Genomic DNA, 24,518 nt, shown 5'->3' with positions numbered 1-24,518 from the left:
AGTAGGGGGAAAAAGTCACTGGACATGATCAGAACCATGAGCGTATAATCTTGCTTTGGGATACAGACGGAAAGGATGGGTGACAGGAGCTGTGGATATGAAGTTCTTAAGGGGCTGCTCCAAGCTACACTGAAAACCTTTTGGGAATCTGCACAGTTTGTTATTCTGCTTTATAAATGGGCAGGCCGCTTACTCTTCGTGGGCTCTGGTTTTCTGATTTTTAAAGTGACAATTTTTGATATTATTATGTCTCAAACTCCAGTATGTATCAAGTCATCTAGGGCACTTATTAAAAATCCTCCCAGGTAGAGCTAGTGTTAAGGTAATCCACAGGCCATATTTTAAGAAACACTAATTTAGATCCTCTTTAAAGACCTTTTCAGATCTTGTTTACTCATAGCCAGGCAAAATTTCTAGATGTTTTGGCTCCCTAAAGTAAACTTTAGATCAGCTGCATCGAGGTCACCTGAGGAGCTTTTTAAAATTTCTGATCCCACCCCTAGTCCCACCCAAGCCTATGAAATAAGAATTGAGGGGAAGGGGGCTGAGAAATTTTATATAAGGGACTTGAGCATACTCAGATTTTGGTGTCCTTGGGATGGGGGCTTCCTGGAATCAATCCTCCACAGATACCAGGGGATGACTATATGTTTGTAAAAAATAAGGGAACTACATTCGCTGCTTATAGATTCACAATGTAGACAGAAAATACTGAAGAAGATGAAACTTGACATTTCTCAAACTTCTCTGATTACAAAACCTTTCGTTTTTGTGTAAAACTCATGGGAAATGCTGACCTAGATAAATTAGAGGGAAGTAGAAAAATATATCCTTAAAGTCCTCAAAAAGTTGTGCAACTTGGCCTGTGTCAATGATTATAAAATTATAAGTTTAAATTTTGTTCAATGGGCCACAGAACTTTGTTGGGGCGGTCACACTGTTTCAACAACTTGATTAGCTATTTGATTCTGAGAGGCTGATTTTTTATACTGAGAATATCATCTTTGTATTTTGAAACGTTATTATTTTGAAATAGTTTCATATGTATAGAAGAGTTAAAAAAAAACACAATGGATTTCAGTATAGCCTTCTCCCAGATTACTAAAATGTTAATAATTTACCACATTTTCTTTATCATTCTCCCTCTCTCTTTATATGTGTGAATACACACACACACACACACACACACACACACACACACACAAAATTTTTTTTCCTGAGTCATTTGAGAGTAAATTGCTGATATGATACCCTTTAGAACCAAATACTTGTATTGTTAAAAAACACGGATATTCTCTCATGTAACTAAAGCACAAATATAAAAATCAAGAAATTAACATTAATGCTATTTTCCAATCTATAGACTGTATATAAATTTTCCTTGTTGTGTCAATAATGTCCTTTATAACTATATATTATTATTATTATTTTTGCCCAGCCCAGGGTCTAATCTGGAATTCCTTGTTGCATTTAGTTGTCATGCCTCTTTTGTCTCCATTACTCTGGAACAGTTCCTTAGTAGTTGTTTTTCATGACATTATCATTTTTGAAGAATATAGGCCATTTTGTACAAATCCTTCAATTTGGATTCATCTGATGTTTCATGATCGGATTCAGGTTATTCATTTTCAGCAGGAACAAGGTGAGTGTGTGCCCTTTTCAGAAGGCATTTGATGTCTATTTTTCTCATTATTGGTGATGTTAACTTCGATCACTTACAGTGGTGTCTGCTAGATTTTTCTACTGTAAAGTTATAATTTTTTCCTTTATGGAGTATTTCACATACATTGAGATTATGCATTATAAATATCATGTTTCTCATTAAACTTTCACCTATTTTTAGCATCCATTCATGATTCTTGCCTAAAACAATTACTATAATACTCTGATAGGTGCCAGGTGGTGATTTTCTAAATCCGGCATTGCTTTTACCTGAGCTGTCATTCTATTGTAAGGAAGACCTTTATCATCCCCCTGTTCATTCATTCATTCATTTATATCTGTATGGGCTCATGGTTTCTTATTCTATGGATTATAATTCATTATCGTGATGATTCACTTTGATGCTCAAATTGCCCCAGACTGGCTGATGGGATACCCCTCAATCAGGCTTGTCCTTTAGCCATTTCCCCATCTTTCTTTGAGTACTTTCTTATTTCCTGGCAAAGCAAGATAATTTAGGCTCATCTTGTGCTTTCCCTGCCCCAGTGCAGGAATCAGCCATTTTTCTAAAAAATTTGTGTTTTTTTTAAAGTAGAGAATTTAGACACCAAGATCTGAGTACTAGGTAATGTACACAGTTGTTGGGCTGTCACTGCTTCTAGGCTCTCTCAGAGGACAGAACTAGGAAATACATGTATGTATGTGTGTGTGTGTGTTCATTTCTACACTTATATTTCTATGTTTATATTAACCCATACATATTTTAAAAACCCCATGAATTCGTACTGATGCTTCCAATTCCAATCTAATACCATAGGAAAAAAACCATAATTTTTAATTACTATCTTGAAACTATACCAAGCACTCAGGGTCAAAGTCATTAAATTCTTCATGCTATAGAATAGGAGCTAGAAGATACTGTGGAACTGTATAATGCCAGTAATCTACTCATCTACATACTAAAAAAAAATTAACTGGCCACTTTCTATGTACTGTGTACTTGGTTAAGAATATGGAAATAAAAAAGATTTTGTTCTACCCTCAAGCAGCAGAATAAATTAGGGAGGCACCTATCCTTAGCTGCCTCTGGGCACAAAAGCACTTGTAATCACCGCAGAGGTGGAGCAAAGTGAAGGCCTGTGTCAGCAGTGCATGTGGCGACAGCGGCAGCATCTACAGAAAGTATGGGTCACATACATTGGCTGATGCAAGGACCACTAGGAAAAATGAGCCATTAGGCGGGAGCTTTGACATAGGTAATAATTAATGAAACTTCTTTGAAAGTAAGAATTTTTAATTACTTTATTAAACTTTATATTCAATGTAAAGGCTTTAACCATCATAATCACCATGATACAATATATGTGTGTATATATGTAAAAAATACCCATTGAACATGCTTTAAGAAGTGTAGTGTGTGTTTTGAAATCTCTGCAACATGAAATAGAATTTGATATAAAAAACCGACTAATCAGAAGCATGAAAAACAGCATGTTTTAATAAGAGCCTATTGCTGATTCTGGAATAATTGTCGCATGCATGTCCCTGGTCATGTTGGACTTCTCCTTCAGTTTTGACTGGAGTAACGTGTGTTCCACAACACCGGTTCTAATGTCCATCTGAACAATTTCTTGCTTCAGTTTTGTTAAGCTCTGTTTAATCTTCACCAAAGGAGCTACAGAATGAAAATAACATGGAATCAAAACGTTCATTGGAGTATCAGTGTATTACAGAGTCGTGTGACATTTTCCTCACTTTGTCTTAAGCCAAAAACAGGTTAAAAATGGAGCCAACAACTCACTGACATTCACATGGTTTTGGCTGTGGCATTTTAAGCACCTGAGATTTTTAGGATGGAAAATGATGCAGTATTTGATGTACTAAGGCTAAAAGTTCTTCCTATTATAGGGGCAGAACTGCTAAACAGGTGTTTAGGATGTGTTCAAGATGATTTTATGGGCTAGTATATGTGTCTGTAGGAAAAGTGGATACAAAGGGGAAAAGGGGGAAGAGAGGATTACCTTCGAAATACAGATAACGGACCCATTTAAAAAACATTGCCAAAAAAGCCCTACACATCCCCTTTTGCAAGATCACTCATTATATATCATCAGAACTCCAGACAATCTTTCTGGGGCATAGAAAAGCGTTAGGCAATCACCACTGGCCATGTAAAAGTAACCAGCTCACAATGGAGGATGATTACGGAGGATTATTAATTCTTCTCTGTTTGACCCCTGCCCAGTCAAGTCTACTGGGGAGGGGAAAACAAAACAAAGGTCACCACATCCCTGCCTTAGTGTCATTTGGGCATACATACTTAGTGCCCTTTCATACATAAAATGGAAAAATGAAGCTAATTTTATGAAAAAAGAATAAAACATTATTTTTTTAAATTGGCATAGCAAAGCACATATTTAAATATTTCCCCACTCTATTTTTGAATCAATACAGTTTGAATTTAAAAACACCCTGAATTATAGTAACAAAAATTATTACTCTTCTCAGCTGATTTACAAGGAAAACAGTATACTGATTATCACACATCATTTTTTTTTACCATCTCTCTTCAAACAAGTAACAAATAATTCATTTTAAAATGTAAAGTCCCTATTTATTAGTACTATTTTGTGTAAAAAGGTTTCTTAAAGAGCTATTTTTCTCTTGCTTACTTCTTGTCCTCAAAATGAGCGTGTACTCACCACCATCAGTCATGCTGCTGCCCTTTTCTTCCATTTCTTGTTTTACCTTTTCTAATTCTTCTGTAACCTTTCATTAAGAAAAAAGTTTTTATAAGCACTGAATATTAATAAACTTTCAAAATTTTTGAATGATATATTGAGAAATTTTAATTTAGATATTAGACATACATAAAGGGGAATAAAGATATTAGGACTATTCTGGACATAATTCAAATAGTAAGATAAAATATGCAGATATAGAAAGCTTTCCCTCTTCTGAGAATGCCCCTAATGTTAAACTTCCCAAATTACTTTCACATAAGATTTCTCAGGTTGTGACATAATAGAACAAAAACAGTCAAAATTGTTTCAGGCACAAGGCACTCAAATCTTGCAATTATCTCATGGCATCCACCGTGTCGTTCTCTAATGATCAGTTATTAATTAAAATGGTATAAACATCCTAAGAGATTTTGGATTTCTAAAGGTTTTCTAGGTATTATAGTTCTATAAGAGACTATGTCACCTTTTCCTCTTTAGAACACTAAAAAAAAAAAGTTTATATCACATGGCTACATATAAAAATGTTCTACTGCTTTATCCAAACCACGAACTTTTCCAAAGTCAAGAGACATACTATGTTGTCACACTGGTTCTTACCTACACTCTATGTCAAGATTATACTACTATAGACTGTATTATTAGCAAAAATTCACAACCGGTATTAATATAGGTAAAAAATACCATCTTTAAAAAATTGAAATTTTTTTATATGATCTAGAACTAAGCTATAATTATTGTAACTTAGTAGGCTTTATTTTTATCATACTGGTGAGTAAAACCTTCCCTGGGAATAAAGTGCTCATCCAAGTAAAGCAAATTAATTTTTTTCAGGCACCTGAAACGTTACAAATGGGGGTAACTATCTACTCCAAAAGAACTAAATGGTTCCCTGGATTCCCTTCAAGTGTTAATTTACCTAACATAAGTGAGCACTTTACTTCTACATACCGTTTTATTTGCCTAGAAGCACCACAGGATTAGAGTCTAAATATTTCTAATGTTATATGTTTAGTATTTTAAAATAACTATTTATTCCTCAAATAATCTCTATAAAAGAAGCTCAATTCTTTCCTGTCAAAACAGGAAAGTTTGTGGCAATTATACTGGATTGCAGCCAAAGACCATCTTAGATTATAGTCCTGAATTGCTACTGACCTTGTTGCAAGGCTTTATACCCCCTTTGCCCTCCAGAGAAAAATCAGAATATATGTCAGGTCTTACCTCTCTTGCAAGATCATGAAAATAAATGCAACAATGTATGGAAATATTCTACAAGTTCTCGGAAGGGGGAGGTTATAAGCCATTCCCAATTGTGTACAGAAACATATCCAGTATCACACATAAGTTACCAACAACGATTATTAAAAATAAACCTTATATCTTGCACACTAACATTAAAATTTGTTATAGATTCCCTAAGCCAGTGCTTTACTTACTATTCTCTATATTAATTATAATTATTATGTAAAAAAATAAAGATTAAGGAAGGTTATAAGTGTGCTAATATTATAAGCAGGTTTTATGTTGAATTTAATACAGCAACTTCAGGCATCTCATGGAAACAAGAAATGTATTAATAAATAATTGATTCATTGATAAGAAAATTAGGGATTTTCTCCTAAAGCAAATGATTTAAGGGCACAGAAGGCAATTGGAATAAGCAGTATTAGACCATCTGCCAGCTCTGAAGGGCAAGAGCCCAGCTGACAGGGGAGAAGCATGGCAAGAGCAGGGTGTGCACCTCGGACAGGAGTCTGGTCCTTTCAGTTACTCCTCCGTTTCCCTGCTGGTATCGTTCCTTTGCCTGAGGGGAAAAACATTTTGTTTAATGAAAAATTCAAAACAGAAGCAGATTACTTAAATATGACCTCTTTGTGTTTGTAATTTTTGCATATCATTTTATGACAACCCCCATCCTTGTTTGTGAATACATTCGTGAAAGTGACATTTAACTGCAGCGATTTTATGTCCCTATTAGGCACCAAGTATTTAACTAAAGCACTACAGAATGATGAACTACCTTAACCTTCATAACTGACTATTAACTCACATGGGCATGGTTCACAATAAAAACTGTCCTCAGTCATTCCTAAACAGTTTAGGAGAGTGGCTCTTGGTCAATCTAATTTGCATGCTATGCAGAGAAAATCAGTTCTAAAAAAAGAAAAAATCAATCAAAGTAAAGCATCAGGCTCAGCAATTAATAAGGATTAACAAGCAGTATGACAGTACAATCAACTGGAATATGTTCTTGGAAACGAACAATTATTTAATATTAATGTTAGACATACATGGTGGTTTTAATCAGAAAATTTTATAGCATTTTTAAAGTAAAAATATTCATGAATAAATGTGTATATGAGGGAATAATAAATGAATAATATAATAAAAAAGTAAAGATTACTTTCTTCTGAAAGTACAGAAGTATCCCAAATTTGTTTCCACTTTTTTCTCCTTCTAACTTTGCCTGCTGTAAGAAAAAAATATGCCTTCAACTGATGTTTGCAAGTGTTCTTACTAGTCTTTACCATCAGGAAATAGGAAACATAATCACAAAGGAAAGCTATTAGATCCCTACCCTTGGGATAAAGAATTGGTACTTTCTAAGCCTAGTGGTTTTATTTTATTTGAATGAAAAATTTGACTCATTAATTAAACTGCTTGTCTCTGAATGTGTCTTGCTTTCATGTTCCAGAAACAAAACCAGGTGTCCTGACACTTTGTTCATATTCTCAGCCATGTTCCCCAACAGTATACACCTTCATTTACTTAAATCTAATGAAAAAGAATATTTAAAGACTTCTAGGAGATAACAATTTCTATTACACGTAAAATGGAGATAAGTTTACTTGGCTTGCTTGGCTTTCTAAGTGGGCAGAGAATTGATGTGTTGTTTATGAAAAGCATTTCATGATTCTCAAATGAAAATTGTTGTGTCAAGTTTAGGGTTTAGGGTCATTAATTAGAATAAATCCATGAAAATCATTCTTGAATTACCTCACTCAGCTGGGCTTGAGCTGCACGATATTCTTGAACCAAGTGGTCAAGCTGATTATTGATGTACTTTTCTCGGCTGCCGATCTTTTCCAGAGTCCTACTGATTTCGTTATGCAGTTTGTCCAAAAATCCCTAAAAATTCCATAGGATTTTAGTAGAGAAAAGAACTCACAAATAAATGTCTCAAAAACAGTTAAAAATGGGTTAACTCTCTCTCAATTCATTCTACAAATGATCAACCACATGTGAAAAAGAAGGTAGTTTGAAATTTTCAATAGCAAAAAATGTCTGTGATGAGAAATATTTTAAGGCCAGGCATGGTGGCTCACGTCTATAATCCTAGCCCTCTGGATGGCCAAGGTGGGAGGATCACTTGAGGTCAGGAGTTAAAGACCAGCCTGAGCAAGACTGAGACCCCCATTTCTACTAAAAATAGAAAAATTAGCTGGGTATGGTGCCACGTGCATGTAGTCCCAGCTACTCAGGAGGCTGAGGCAGGAGGGTTGCTTAAGCCCAGGAGTTTGAGGTTGCTGTGAGCTAGGCTGATGCCAGGGCACTCTAGCCTGGGCAACAGAGCAACAGAGAGAGACTCTGTCTCAAAAAAAAAAAAAAAAAAGACAGAGAGACATATTTTATTCACACTTTATAGAACATTAAAATAAAAATGTACCTGGTAGTATTAGTCAATTCATTTGTCAATATGCATATCTAAAATTTATGTGATTGTAATTAGCTTTATATATAGTTCAAAAAGTATGTAAAGGAATAACATGAATTTCTTATAACACCATTCAAAGATGACTGGAATATCTCAGTTGAAAGCAGATCCCTAAACCTATAGCCCTAGCCTGGGACCGAAAACTTCTCCCCTCTTCCTGTCCTTCTTTGTGGCATCCTCCAGAAATCCCTATTTCTGGCAGGGCAGCAAGCCTGGGGAAGCTGCAGGTCTGGGCATTGCTGGCCCGGTGTTCTCTCATCCCTTGGGATTCAGAGAGGAAAAGAATAATGACATGTTTCTCACACACACACACACACACACGCACACACACACGCACACACACACATATACGGCTTTTATATAAGGTAGCTTTCTTTAGTTGGTTTAAGTGTTAGGGATGTTGAAATGTAATATGGTACATTCAATTAGTAAGCTCCTGAAACACAAGAATTGTATCTTTTTTTCATGTTCTCTCATAATGCATATTCTATGGATGAGTAAATATATATTGTTTTATCTGAAGTAATTCACATACCTTAGTCTCCTTTAGAGCAGATTCAATTCCACTTTTGTGCTGGTGCATTTGGTCAACATGGATTCTCCAATCCTACAGGCATAAGAGCATATAGGAACAAAGTAAAAAATACTACATTTCCTTCTTTTGTCTACTTTTTGTGAAGTTGTGTCCTTTATCTTAATTACTTTTGTTGCTGTCCTATTGCAGGTAGGAGAGTCCTAGGTATAGCTTGTAATCAGATTATAAAGAAATATGTGTAGAGCACTTTAGGATAAAAGGTTCTAAATAAATGTAAATTATTTTATATGTTCACAGAGTTATGTCTGACAATGTGAATATAAATTATTCCTGCAGTGCTGGTGGTTAATATTTATGACTACCCATCAAAATGAGAAAAAATTCTAATTACTAGAAAAGAAATACTTGTTTAAGCAGTAACAATTATGTTTGCCAGAAGCAACTCTGAACTCAAACATCATATATCAAAGATTAGTTTGTCCCTTAGAAATTAAAATGGGGCCCTCTTCTTCTTCTTTTGAGTCTCTTTCTTAATAAAGTAAGTCTATAATGATCACTGGAGTTCATATATTTTGAAACATTGTCTACTACTACTAGACAGATCTGAATTAGTATGCATATTTGAAATCTACACCATTTTAATTTTCCACAAGATATATTCAAAATATTCCAGTTTATATTACTACAAAGTAATAATTTTAAAAGACTTGAGAAATACCCATCAGAAGAGAAAAATATGATAAGTTGAAGTAAGTAATGGAATTAGGACATTTCTTAATTGCTTATATCTGTTTGTACACGCTGATGCTCCACTTTGCTATCTACACTATTTTGTGAAGAGAAAAATATTTTGTGAATAGTCCCATTCTACCTATTTCTTAACTTTAAAACGGGCTAGTGACTACAGGGTAAAAAAATCCTAAATAATATACTAAAGGTACAAAGAACCTCAAAAAGCATCTAGTCTCACCCTTGTAATTTTACAGATAAGCAGAGGCCTGGGTGACAGAAGAGGGTACACCCAAGGCCACAGAGGTAGTGGTGTACCTGCATCAGAAGCCAAATGTACTACTAATTCCCTACAACACATACTGGCAGTTCAGAGTTAAGAAAAGGGGCAACTTGTTACCTGACACTAGTGAGGGTGCTAGAGCAGAAAGCAAATCAGTACTTTCCTTTAACCTTAAGCATTTTTCTGTCTCAATGAGCAAAAAGTATTTCAGAATGGGAGAGCTGGAAAGAAACTTAGAGATCATCTACTTCTCCATTTAACAATCATCTATTATAATGTTTTCATTTTACAGTTGAAGGGATGTTCACCACCTATGACTATGCGTAGAAAGATTTGGCAAGAGAACAAGGCCCCTCTAACTTAGCTGGCCAACACTGAAACAGGAAGGAGGAGCAAGTAGCTGGCCGCCTGCAACTGGACCAAATATGGTTAAGTCTCAAAATGGAAACCTAGTAAGGCCCAAGTAAGCATCTTTATGAAAGAAAATGAACCTAACAAGTATCGTAATATTATTAAAATTTTGAAAAAGTATTCATCCTGTGTGGTTCCAAAAAGAATTTCAGAGGGCTTAATAAATACCAGGCTCAAGTATTTACATGGCTTCCCTGTCTTCCTAACAGCCTCTGTTTCTGTCTTTGCCTCTGTTTCCCTCCATATACATGTATGTAGAAAGACACACACACATATACATATACACACATATATATCTATACATATATAGTATTTTATCTATCATAATGGATGTGTTGAAAATAGTTTTCGTTCTGCTATTTCTACCCAGCATTATTTATAAATGTATTTTTGGTATGTAACAACATTCAAAACATTATGAGAGAAGCAACCATTCTGGACTCACTGATGTATAACTATGATAACTTACATTGATGTACAATTCCATGGAGGAGCTAGTATTTCTGTGGAACCTGGAAGCATGAGTAGCCTCCAGTTAGGAGGCTGTGGAATGGTCCACATTCCATAGATTAGCAGGATTTGAAATAGAGCAGTGCTTATAAGAATGGAAGTCAAGGGACATTGCAGAGGTAGAACTAGCAGAACTCGAAGACTGAGGGGAAGTCTGAGCGTGGGTGACTGAAATAGAGGTGTGGAAGTGGAGAGAAGGTGTCTTTAAGGTTTCTAGCCTGAGGAACTGAGGGAATATTAATGCCACAGAGTGACAAGAACGGAATAGCCTTCAGAGAAGTCAGAAATGCTGAGGAATTTGAGATTGTACTTATTAAATTTGATAAGCCACTGGAACATTTGTATATTCTTATAGACCATTAAAGTGGAAAGCTAGTAATGATTTATAATTATCTGCCAGGCAAATCTATTTGTTTTATTAAAATCTTCTAGATGAACACATTTCCTGATGTACAGTTACAAAAAAAAGCCTTAAAAGTGTTCTTACCCTTTAACCCAACAATTTCACCTCTACAAATTATTCCTAAGGAAATAATTGGGAATACATACAAAGATTAATGTGCAAGGTCTTTGTAAAACAGCAGAAAACTTTCTAAATATCTAACAGTAGAGACCAGTTTAAACAAATTTTGTAAGATTCATTCCACTACTAAAAATAATGTAGTATGATACCATTTATATAAAGCTCAAAGGTAAGCAAAACTCAGTGATACATTGTTTGGAGAAAAGCATATGAAAACACTAAAAAAAAAATTCTGAAAACTGTTTACAAAAAGAATTTAAAAATAAAAAGAAGGAAAGAAGCCAATGATAGTATGCAAACTTGAGGGTGGTAGTTACCATGGGTGGGACAGGGTGACAGCAGGGAACACACAGGTAACTTTAAAGGTATTGCAATGGTTTAGTTCTCAAGTTGAGGAGTGGGTTTGTTTTATTATTGGGCTACATAATTACAGACGCTCCTCTAGTTATGATGGGGTTACACCCTAATACATCCATCATAAGCTAAGACTATCTTAAGTAGAAAATGCATTTAATACACTTAACCTTCCAAACATCATAGCTTATAGCTTAGCCTAGCCTACCTTAAACATGCTCAGAACACTAATATAAGCCTATAGTTGGGTAACAGCATCTGACAGAAAGTCTATTTTTTTCCTTTGAGACAAAGTCTCACTCTGTTGCCCCAGCTAGAATGCAGTGACATCATCATAGCTCACAGCAACCTCAAACTCCTGGGCTCCAGCAATCCTCCTGCCTCAGCCTCTCTAGTAGCTGGGACTACAGATGGGCACCACCATGCCTGGCTAATTTTTTCTATATTTAGTGGAGATGGGGTCTCCTTCTTGCTCAGGCTCATGTCGAACTCTTAAATTCAAGTGATCCTCCTGCCTCAGCCTCCCAGAGTGCTAGGATTACAGGCATGAGCCACCATGCCTGGCCACAAAGCCTATTTTATAACGAAGTGTTGAATATCTCTGTAATTTATTGACTGTTGTACTGAAAGTGAAAAATAGAATGGTTGTACGAGTGCTTGAGGTACAGTTTCTACTGAATGCATATCACTTTCGTACCATCGTAAAGTTGAAAAATCCTATCAAATTATCATATGTCAGGGACCATCAGTATATATGTATTGCATATTACATGTTAATATTAAATATTAAAATGTTAAGTTCATGTTCTCAAAAAATATTTCATGATCAGCAAAAATGTATGCCAACAACATATAGAAAACACTCTCAAAAGAGTATATTCATTAGGTGTTCAATTTAGTAAAAATTAGTACTTGTATATATTGGAATGTGTGTACGTATGTGTGTGTGTATTACAACAGAGATTTGAATATGGATGCTTTAAAATTTGTTCTTTACCCTTCCAAAATTTTCTAATTTCCTACAAGGGAATTTTGTCACTTTAATTGTCAGGGGAAGAAAATATAATAACCTTCTAGATGTCCAAGAAGTTCTTAAAAGAGGTTTAATATAGTTATAGCAGAAAATAAATATAAATGATTATAATTATAGCATTTTTAAAACATGAATGCAAAAAAGCAAAGTACATAGCTTTTAAAAAACTACAACTGAGACAGTTAAAAGCTTTATAAAGGTTTGTGGTAAGAATGGAGAAGTGGTGGGTTTTAATGATATATAAGGACTTGAAATGTATCTGGATCCCTGAAATAAATAACATTAAAAGGCACTGTTCAATGATGATAGCACTTCTTACATTAGTAGAGAATTCATTAGGTTACAATACTCTTTTATATAACTTTTCTTATTTGACACTTATAAAGGTTTGGAGAGATAAGTAGATATTGTTATCCTTTCTTATTCATTTTTACCTTCTCTGTAAGAGGGTTACGAGATTTGCCAGCTGGTTGTGGGAGGAGTACACTTCCTTGCTCCACTGATGCTGACCTTTGCTAAGCGATTCTCCAGTAGAATGATGGTGGCCACAGTCTATGCCAGGACTGTGCAGAAGCTGTCAGAGGCATCCATCCACCAGCTCTCTCGCCCTTTATTTCAGCCATGATAATAAGCATGCCTCATATAAGAGATCTCCTTTCAGCCTGGGTCTGAGAGTAAGAAACGTGGAACCCAGCTGGAGCAGAGCTGCAGCTGAGCCACACATCAGCTGATGTGGGTCTTGAGTGAGAATAAATGTGTTATTGTAAGTGACTGTGTTTTGGGGGTTGTTTGTTATGTGGCAAAATTAACTACATATACATACTTCATAGTGAGAAAAACTAAGAATCAGATAGGCTAAATGACTTTTCCGAAGTCTCATGTCTGGAAAATGAAAAGCAATTCCAAAGCAGTGCATTTTCTACATATTTTATGATGATTTTCTTTATGATAAGATGAACTCCCAAAAAGTTTATAAAGTAAACTAAGAATTCTTTTTGTTACATATCAAATGAGTCTGCATGGGCCACTGAGTCTACTGGTGACCTATTCCAAAGTGCTCTAAAATGTGTTCATTAGGCATCATTTCTCCTCTCTATTGAAGACGAGTGCTTCACCTAATCTTGCAAACTTTCTCTCTCAATGGCATTGAGAAGACTAATAATGATATAGTATATCATTTCTTTAGACTTTCTATTTTTAAAAATCCTCTCCTACAAAATCTCATGTATCATTCTATCACTTATGAGGTAAAATGCAAAAGTATTATTGTAACCATAGTCCCCGATTCCCTGCTCCAAATTCTTTATCACCAAATTATATTATACATCTCCCTTTTTTAGTAACTGGAGAATTGTGATAAAGTATCTGCAGATGGTGATTCACAGTATACCATAAATAAAATGTATGAGATCTAGTTGCAGCTGTTAAGGCGACTGAAAAGACTATATGGATCTCTGTGTTCGACAGAGCAACAACCTAAAGATTTCCTTTGCAAATGCAGAGACACTGTTTCTTTGTCTGGATCTGCAACTCAATGCTTACAGCTTTTTCCTGAAACCTCAAGGAGGGACTAAATCATGAGCTAGGAATGGTAAATGGAACTTAGATCTGTGTATAAGTTTCATTAATTTTCAACTTGTAAAATGTCAAACTCTTTTTTTTTTAAACCAAGTTTGAGCTTCTTTTTGTGTGGAGAGGCACAGTGCTAAAAAATTCTTGATAGAAAAAAGCCAAGGATGTGGAAACAACCCAAGTGCCCGTCAATCCATGAGTGGATTAATAAAATGTGGTATATGTATACAATGGAGTATTACTCAATTACAAAAAACAATGGTGATCTAGCATCTCTTGTATTTTCCTGGATAGAGCTTGAGCCCATCCTGCAAAGTGAGGTATCACAAGAATGGAAGAATAAGCACCACATGTACTCACCATCAAATTGGCACTAACTAATCAACACTAAGGTGCTCACATGGTAGTAATATTCATTGGGGATTGGGGGGATGTGGGTGGGTAAACTCACAACTAATGGATGCGGTGAACATTGTATGGGAGAAGGGCATGCCTCTAATCCTGGCTTGGGTGAGGCAAAGTCATAACATGTAACCAAAATGTTTGTACCCTCATAATATCCTGAAATAATAATAATAATAAAAAGTCAAGGAAGGTATCTTCCTGTGTGCTGGAATATTTTTTTCTAGGCTCAGGAAAAGTCCGTGCCAGAGCACAGCTGACCCTAGCAGTTTATGGGGGTGTCTATTAGTATCTCTGGCTTGCTTCTCTACCCAGAAAGCAAGAGCAGAGTCCCAAGGCTCTGATGTGTCTTGAATCACTTTGCATCACAAAAATGTGACTTCTGTGCTGTCATGGACCATACCTTTCTCTTCTATTCTCGTTACTTCTCCCCCAATTCCATTATAAATAATAGCCAATGAAGTCGTAATTCAATGCTCTGTTTTGCAGTTTTATTTTAGTGAATATAAAAATATTTACAAGGGCTTTTATAAGCTCCATTTAAGACACCTAACCCCATTTTTCTCATTACGCCATTGTTTCAACTCAGAATTCACTTTCTCTAGACATTTTCAAGATCACACTAATATTCAGGGGAGAAATCCTGTATCTCCATTTCACAGATTGGGTAACAAATTGAGGTTGTGTGATTTTTACACTGTCAATCAATCATGAAATGAGTAGGAAATCAAATGTCCTTTCTTTCACTTATAGGTGTCCCATTACATCAAACAGCCTCTTTCATTTCCTTACTTTGTCATACAATTTCAGTCAGAAGCACAAGAAATTCTGATAACTCTTAGTTCAAAGTCAGCACGTTAAATAAATGTTTATTATTTTGGTTGTTTTGCTTAAGTGTAGACACTAGGGCGGCTTGTTGCTTTGAATCTGCTGCAGACAGACAATCTAGGTAAAATAACCTTGCTAGAACTATCTCTACTACAAGGATAAATAAGTTCCAAAGAAGGATTTATGGGACTCTCCTACAAATAAAATGCATGAGCATTAGTATAGTTTCTTTTGTGATATTTATTTTGGCTACTCAGAAATCTTTCCTATCTCCTTCCTTGGTATAGAGTAGTCCCTCAACAGTCACATTCATCCTGGCATCTTTTCAAATATAATACAGCAACTACAATATTAACATTCATGGAATGCTTAGTATGTGTTAGGTACTATGCTAAGCACTATTAATATATCATCCCATATAATTCTCTTAAAAATTTTACTAAGATTGAGACTTAGCTATTTTTAAGTAGACTGCCCAGCTCCGACAGGAAAATCCATGGAAGAGCTGAAACTTGCAAGGACAATTATATCATAATACTATATCCCTGATGAAATGCAGTAAGGTATAACTAAAAATTTTAAGGGGATAACGGTTAAGGAGGACTTTAGTGTTATTTGTAATATTTGAATTTTTACAAGAATGTATTCATATATTAATAGTATAATAGAAATGAATTGCAAATATTCTTAGGAGAAACATATGTAATCAAAAACTTTCTCATAAAGGAAAATCCAGAACCAGATGGCATCGTCAGTGAATCTTCCCAAACACTTAAGAAAGAAATAACCAGGAACCAAAAAAGAGCCCGAATAGCCAAAGTCATCTTAAGCAAAAAGAACAAATCTGGAGGCATCATATTATCAGACTTCAAATTATACTATCAAATATAAGGCTATGGTAACCAAAGCAGCAAGGTACTAGTATAAAATGGAGACAAAGACCAATGGAACAGAATAGAGAACCCAGATACAAAACCATCTACCTACAAACAACTGATCTTTGACAAAGCAGACAACAACAGACACTGGGGAAAGCAAGCATCTATTCAATAAACGGTGCTGGGAAAACTGGATAGCCACATGCAGAAGAATGAAACAGGACCCCTATTGTTAGGTAGATAGCCAGGGATTCCAGGTCTCCTAGGGATGAAAGTGGCTGCTGTTGCCCTTATCTTGGTCCTGCCCCACCTGAATTTTCCATACCTGGGGGAGGAGGAAATACTCTATGAATCTGCCAATCAAAACTTGGTGCCCCAGCTGCAAAATGCAGAGGACTCTCTAGCCCACAGGCCAAGCAGCATAGATATCATAGAGTCCAGAAAGTGACCTAGAACCCACATTCATAATTAAGGCTGAGGTTATGTGACTCCCAACTGTCCAATCAAAGTGGTTCCATGGTGACCTCTGGACCATGAGGAAGGTCCCTATCTGGGCACTATAAAATAAGACACAGACCATAGCCAATCTCTCTTTCTTTGCCCTTCCTTTGGCTCTCCCTTTGCTGTGACAATGGGTCCAGTCGTCATCTGTGGCATATGTACCATGCTCTGTAAACCTGTATCTTGCTCTTGTGCTATAATTCTATCTTTCTCTCCTCAATTAATCATATTTTCGTGCTTGCCTTACTTTGGTGTGTCTGGTCATTCTTCGGCCATGAGCACACTAAGAACCAACATTTCAGACTAAAACCTGACACTATCTCTTGCCATATACAAAAGTTAATTCCAGATGGATAAAAGAATTAAATATAAGGCATGAAACCATAAAAATTCTAGAAGAAAATATAGGAAAAACTCTTCTAGACATCGACCTTGGCAAAGAACTTACAACTAAGATCCCAAAGGCAATTATGGTAACAACAGAAAAATACATGGGACTTAATTAAATTAAAAAGCTTCTGCACAGCTAAGGAAATAATCAACAGAGTAAATAGACAACCTGCAGAAGGGGAGAAAATATTCACAAACTATACATTCAATAAAGGGCTAATATCCAGAATCTACAAAGAACTCAAGCAAATCAGCAAGAAAAAAACAAACAACCCCATTAAAAAGTGAGCAAAAGACATGAACAGAAGTTTTTCGAAACAAGATAGACAAATACCTTCATAACACTGAGGTAAACAAAGATTTCTTAAAACGTATTAGCCATATTCACTTCACCCCCACTACCTGAAACCATCATTTTTAGTATATTAAAATTAAGTCATTGTTTATCATAATACACAAAGGAATGAAAAGGAAAGTTAAAGAGTAGATATTTGCAGTACATAATATCTGATAAGGGACTTACCCTGAATATGTAAGGAACTTCTATAAATAGAAAGAAAATGCAGATAATCCAATAGTAAAAGACAAAAGAGGATATCTAAATGCCAAATAAACATATGAAAAGGAGCTCAACCTTAATAGTCAAGAGGGAAATGCAAATTAAAATGACAATGAGATTTCACAACATACCTACCATGATGATTAAAATAAAAAAGACCAAAATAATACTGAATGTTGATAAAGATGTGAACTGATTGGAAATTTTATACACTGCTGGAGGGAGTATAAATTTTTATAACCACTTTCAAAAACTATCTGGCAAGGTCTACTAAAGCTGAACATAAACATATATCATGACCTACCCATTCCACTCCTAGTAGAAATTCCAGTAGAAATGTATACATACATTTACTAAAAGACACATTGAAGAATTTTCATAGCAGCATTATTTATAATAGTTTCAAACTGGAAACAACTCACATATGCCCAGACGCAGGCTGCTCTGAGAAGGATGAGACCTTGAGTGAGGCAGCTTTCTGCCACTGAAGAAGTGGATAGCTGGAGGCTGTCTGCAGACCACTTTCTGCAGCTGGGCAGCAAGTCCTTTCTTGTAAGGGGATTTGGACAGCACATCTCTGTTTCAACCACAGGGTGAAAGACTGAGTTATTAAAATTATAATTGTAGCTACAGTGGTAGAGAGGTAGGACCAAGTGGGAGCTGCAGTGCAAAAGTGACAAGTCTCAAGATTTCAGTGTATAATATTGATGTTCCTGCGACATGTTTAAATACCCATCCGTGGTCAACAATTCTTTGCAAATCTGGTAACAGGGAATCAGCCTAAGTGAAAGGGGCAGGGAAAATAGCTTGATAGAGGGAATTGCATATATCTAAGTTCAATGTAGCAAATATTTCTGGGACAAATCCATGATTTATAATGCTTTCTGCAAGGATATGAGCAGCCTATTTCCCTCCTCCACAGAGAACACTCCTTTCTCTATTCTCGTTTTGCCACTTTGCACAAGCAGATTTGCAATCTTTTCTTCTTGTTCTCATCATCAGAATTTTCAGCTTCATCACTGCTCACATTTGTGTATGTATTTGTGTGTGTGAGTGCACGTGTATGTGTGTGAGGAGAGAAAGAGAAAAAGGGTGAGATTGTCCATTCAATTAAATAACTTTTTTATGAGACTGAATTACTTTCTTAATGAAAAATGCCCATTAAGTTGCAGTATAATTACAGAATGCGACTTTCCTGAATTTTTAAATGTGACATTTTTCTTCCATTGCCAGCAGCTTAAAGTCTTCTATGGTACACCCTTGTGGTATGAAAGCATAATTTCCTTTTTACATGTTCAAAGAACTAAACATACTACTTAAGAAGAGTTGAGTAGTTGAGTATATATTGTGTGCTATATGTTGTGGTGTATCTTTTGCAGGTGGTGTGGGAATAATTCATGATTGCTGGAAATGTACATTTCCTCAGGGAAGTTTCTAGTTTCTAGATAGTTCTCTCATTGTAGAGAAAAATGAAACAGTATGCACAGTGGATAAGCAAGGCTGTCATAACAATGACTGATATTCTCATACCTAACTGTAATTGAACTGAAACTGGAGATCTATGATCTCTAAATATAATACCTTTGTAGTTAAATAATTACATTTCTAACACATTCAGAGATTATCTTTACTGACTTTCATCTGTTACTAAACAGTTTTCATATGTTGACTCAGACCTATTAATCATGTCTATTCCATTCACACCCCTTTTACATGGCCACACAGATCTTTTGAGTGAGTTTTCAGGCTTTAGAAGGAGTTACAAGCCCAGAAAAGAGATTTGGCAAGGCAGAGAGGGAATGAATGGGGCCCCTCTGAGAATACAGGAACACTCATAGGCTAAATTAGAATTTAAATATTTTACAGGATGCTGAGTAACCACAGTGGAGAGCCAGACCAGATGATGGCCTTCACAGTCCCTCTCGACTGTAGGAATCTACTAATCAAAACTTGGCTCTCATACTGATACCCCTTCCCCTCAAAAGTCCCCAAAACAATAGTCATCTCCTGCATATTTGAAGAACCAAGAAACATAAATTGGTATAAGGAAACGGAATCTAAAAAATGGGATAAAAAACATGAGGGTGATATTTGTTCAAATATTAATAAAACTCAGTGATAGTGAGAACTACTCTAATATGGTTGATTGGAAAAAATGTGTCAAGCCAATAAAAAGTACATTTTGTAGGAAGGTCCACATGACAAATGGTTTCTGCTTCAATTCACATTTTATATTAAGTAATTTAAAGGAAACATTAAATCATACTTTGCAATAATGAAATATTTAGGCAGCCTAGAATTTTAATTATAATCAATATGAATTAATTCACTGCTCTCAATCACAAACGTCTATTTGAGGTACATCAGCAGTGAGGCATTAGTAACTTTCCCCTGCAGTATTTATATAACATGCTGTCTTTATTGGTTATTTCTTTAAAATCTGCTGCCACTGTTGATGCTCTTTAGTTATAGCTGATGGTAATCTCTAAAGCAAAAACACCCGTTCTCCTATTTCAACTTGTGATAAATAGAACCTTTCCCTGATCCAGTTGAAACATTTATCACACTCAGGGTAAATAGGAAGGAAGGTATGATCAACTATCTTTAAACACAGACTATCCTGAATGTTCAACAAGACCGTGACAGAAGCAACTAAAAATCTTTTCCAGTTGCTTTAAGAATGGTTGTTTTATCCTCCACCCCTTTGCTATATTTTTATATGCACAATTTTAAGCACACTATTCTTTCCCACAACCCTGATATCTGTCCATGACTCACATGCAACAAAGAAAAAAAAAAACAGCTGACCTTGAAAATACAACTTTAAGTCCCCAAAGTAGCACCTTGTTTAAAAATAACACAACAGCCCCAAACAATGTTCTGTTTCGTGTAGTCTCCTTTAAAGAGAGCTTGCTTGTAAAAGTCCACCAGTGAATATTTCCCTTCATTCTCTGAGATGTCGGGGCAGTTGAGTAATCATGCAGGCTGCTCTAAAAATGTATGTGTGTCTAGTTAATTTAGGCAGTTTATTTTGATAGCATTCACCTCTTTTTGATTATAGCAGGTGTTTCAAGGATAAATTTGCTGAAAATTGTATTTTGTTTAAACAACAGTAGCATGTACATTTATGGCCTTACTATATTAAAAAGCATTTATCGTCTGGCAGCAATAGATACAATTACAAACATTTGTGACAGTAATTGGAGCTATTACTCCTGCATGGAGCTTCATGGAGACCAACTTATTGCCACCTGTATTTACATTTGTTACTGGTAATTGTAAAAGTTAATTTTTTTATTTGGCATCTTATTTTTCTTTAAATTATGTGGCTATTTCTCAACAGAAGGTCTGTCTACCAGAAAATCTGTAAGAATTACAAATGTAGTTACTTCATTGTTCAAATGACAAGCAGAATCCCACTTTAATGACTATTATACACATAAAATATATTCCTATACTCTAGACCACAAAATATATTATACCTTTTCGCTCATGGATGCAAGAATCCTATCAATATATCCTATCCAACAACCAGAGTATAAGTCTTAAGAAAGGCTCTTTATTCCTAAATTACAACAATTTCTAAATCCTTGCAGGTCAGAAATATTTAGAAAAGCTAAATTTTATTAACACCCTCTTATACTGCATCCAAACACAGTGATGGCAGAAGGTCAAAGCCAGTTACTCTCTTTACTACTTCGGAATGAGTAAAAATACCCTCTATTGCTTCCAGATACAGATTTGTCTATAATAATAAAAAGAGAAATCCTACCTTTGTATCTTTCTACAGGATTCGGCTTCCAATTGGAAGAGACTTAGATCTAATACAGCGATTCTGTGGTCCCTCCAGGTTCATTTAAATAGAATTCCACCTGCTGATTAATGAATGCCTCTCTCCTCCCTCTTAGGTTTTAGCTCTCACAGTGACTAGAGAACCCCAAGGGCTCAAGACTATTGCAATGATTCCATCCTTAGCAAGATGACTCTTCCCAAAAGGTTTCCTGCCATGAATTACCCAAGGCAGTATCTCTATGGTTTGTTTACATTAAAACAAAATCCAGTTGCTTGCAGTTGAAATTTAAAATTTAAGGTTCTTTTTACAACTGCACTCTGAGAAAGTCAGACACTAAAAGAACAGGTAAGGATGTGAAAAAAAGGCAGTTCAGTGAATCAAAGGTTTGAGCTAACTAGAAACACATGCTGTAATACTGCCAAAGCCTTTTAAAAAATAATCTCTTTATCTAAATTCCTTGTAATGAACCTGAAGATTTACATAATTACTAGAGACATTTTAGTGGAATGAAGGGGATACCTACCCAACTATCTTTTAAAACAACAAAGCAGGAAACATTTAATTATAATTTGGGAAAAAATCTATTTAAGTCATTAATCAAAATTTTAATTACAATATCCACAGGGCATTAAAGCATCTTAGAACATTTTTTCATTGCATTAAATACCAAATATTAAATCATTATAATGTACAGTCTTTTAGGAGTAAGTACTGCATAATTAAAGAAAATGGTCTAAGTAAGGTTTAGTTGAAAGCTGATTTCACACTTTCTGCTCTTTCTTATTTCTGAAAAACAGGAATAAGTATTATTAATGTTTATTTGTTTTCCACTGTGGTAAAAAACAAAACAAAACAAAAAAACTCTTGATTTGAAAAAAGATCATTGTCCTGATAAAGACTAATAAGACTGATGATTTTAAGAAGCCACTTTCCTTTGGGTCAATGAAGTTGAGAGACTGAATATACAAATGGAAAACAGACAATGGCCAGCTCAAATACAAAAACATAACTCTGACTCACAATCTGCAGCAACCAGTTCAGAAAGCAAAATCACAACCTCTGTAGCAATCGGCCCCAAACAGGACTTAATCAATGATTGCCACCTTCCCCATTTTTGTCTACCATCTACTTCCAACTTAGGATCAACCAGACAAAGCCAACTATCCTCCCTAACCAACTAATCACACAGCATAGCCTGAAGATTTCCAGCCACATCTGAACATATATGAAGCCTTTCTTTTTTTTTTTTTCACCATAAATCTGTTAAATTCTGCTACCTGCCTTGAATCTCTGCCAAACACAAGCGATGGTGGCTTACTCCCTTGCTATATAGCAGCTTTGAATAAATAGCCTTTGCTTGTTCTCACTTGGGTCGTCTATCTTTATTTCAACAAAGTCAAATAAAAGTTTACTTTTTATACTAAAAAGAAAATTTAAGAAGATAGAATATTCTCCTTCAAGAAACAGCATTAAATATTTCTTTGGAGATTTGAAATTAATCAAAAATACAGAAAGTGAAAATCCATATGAATATGCATTCACATTTTCTATGTTCCAGAAATATGTGACATGTAGGATTCTTTGGCAGCTCAGCTTCAACTACTGTTATATTAAACTCAGCAACTGTCAATTGATTCACTTAAAAATCAAAAAATATATACATTACTATTATGGACCTTAAAATTTTTCAATCATATAGGAAAATATTATCTTTCAATAATTATCCTAAAGTACCCTGAAAGAAAACCTTTCACACAAGCTGAAAAGAGGTAACAGCAGCTGCAACCTACAGATTGGTCAGACTATACATTCTTGAAGCAATGAGTAATTATAGAAGATTTCTAAATCTAGATTTCTATTTAATCATAATTTCTGTTTCCTGCTTTCCATATTTTACCTTTTGACTGGACTCCCACCTTAAGTGACTCATTGGCATAATCCATTTCTTGCTATTGACCTGTGCTCTCAGATGTTATGGTCCCTATTCTTGTCCATATTCTCACTGCCAACTTTTGCAAAACTCTGTCCTGCCATTTTCCCACCCATATCCTAAACCTCCTGATTTGACCCCAACCTGCTAAGCTTGGCCAAGCTATCTCTGCTACCTGGCATTCATCTGAGGATTGATGGTAACCTTCAAGCACTATAGATAGCTATCAGTGTTATAATTTATAACTTTAATGATGTATACTCATAATATAATGCTATATTTTTAAAAAGAGGTATAATCTCAGTTGTATAAATAAACACACACAGAAATAGTGGCAAACATATAGTAAGTGATTCTTCTGGCACTGCTCTAAGTGCTTTAGGTTTGTTAATTCATTTAATCCTGTAACTCTTTGAGGGAGGTATTATAAAAAACTCCATTTTGCAGATGAGGAAACTGAGGCAGAGAGTGGTTCAGTAAATTGCCCACGGGGTCCAAAAGCTAGTAAGTGTTAGAGCCAGGATTTGTACTCAAGCAACTTGGGTTCAGAATTTGTGCTTTTAACCAGTATACTGCGTTGTCATTAATCAAATCGGTAAAAGCCTGGGATGAACAGTTCAAATACTGTATTTGTCACTTAAAAAGGTGAGTTACTTAACTTCTCTGTTTTTAGGCTCCTCATCTGTGATAAGAGGTACATGTATCTCATAGGGTGGTGGAAAGGATTAAATGAGTTAACAACACGTGAAGGGTTAAGAACAGTGTTTGGCACACAGAAAATACTTAGTAAATGTCAGTGATTATTATTATCAACATCATCATATTATATATACATTTACTATGGAAAAAACTGGAAAAGTTTACCAAAGTGAGAGTTGTATGACCTGATAATATCCTCATATAAAGATATAAGGATGATGTTTATAAGCCCCAGGTCACCCAGTTAATAAGTGGTGTAAATATGAACTCTGGGGACCAAGAGAAGGTATATGAAATAAGATCCATCCTCTCTGGGTCTTTATGGTTACCACAGTTTCACTAAGTTTCTGAAACCTTGGCTCAATAAATCAGGAACTGACAGTAGAACTAAATGTGTAATCTCCAGTTTCTAATTCACAACACATTGCCTGCCCCCTTCCTCCTTGAAACAGTGCTTCCATATTATT

The 24,518-nt window shown here is 35.4% G+C and overlaps 1 protein-coding gene across 1 annotated transcript in view; it reads right to left on the bottom strand.

The window, feature by feature from the left end:
* Window positions 1–2,948: 2,948 nt before the first annotated feature.
* IFT57 (intraflagellar transport 57) overlaps window positions 2,949–24,518 on the bottom strand; it is a 57,817-nt gene continuing 36,247 nt past the window's right edge. The window contains 5 exon segments of the mRNA XM_012645969.1: window positions 2,949–3,337; window positions 4,365–4,431; window positions 6,148–6,210; window positions 7,404–7,535; window positions 8,657–8,728. Of these exon segments, the coding sequence (XP_012501423.1) occupies window positions 3,159–3,337; window positions 4,365–4,431; window positions 6,148–6,210; window positions 7,404–7,535; window positions 8,657–8,728 (513 nt within the window). The 3' untranslated portion in view covers window positions 2,949–3,158.

The sequence above is a fragment of the Propithecus coquereli genome, unplaced genomic scaffold (genome assembly GCF_000956105.1).
Source record: "Propithecus coquereli isolate 6110/MARCELLA unplaced genomic scaffold, Pcoq_1.0 Scaffold105, whole genome shotgun sequence".
NCBI lineage: Eukaryota > Metazoa > Chordata > Mammalia > Primates > Indriidae > Propithecus > Propithecus coquereli.
This window is presented reverse-complemented; position numbering and strand designations above follow the sequence as displayed.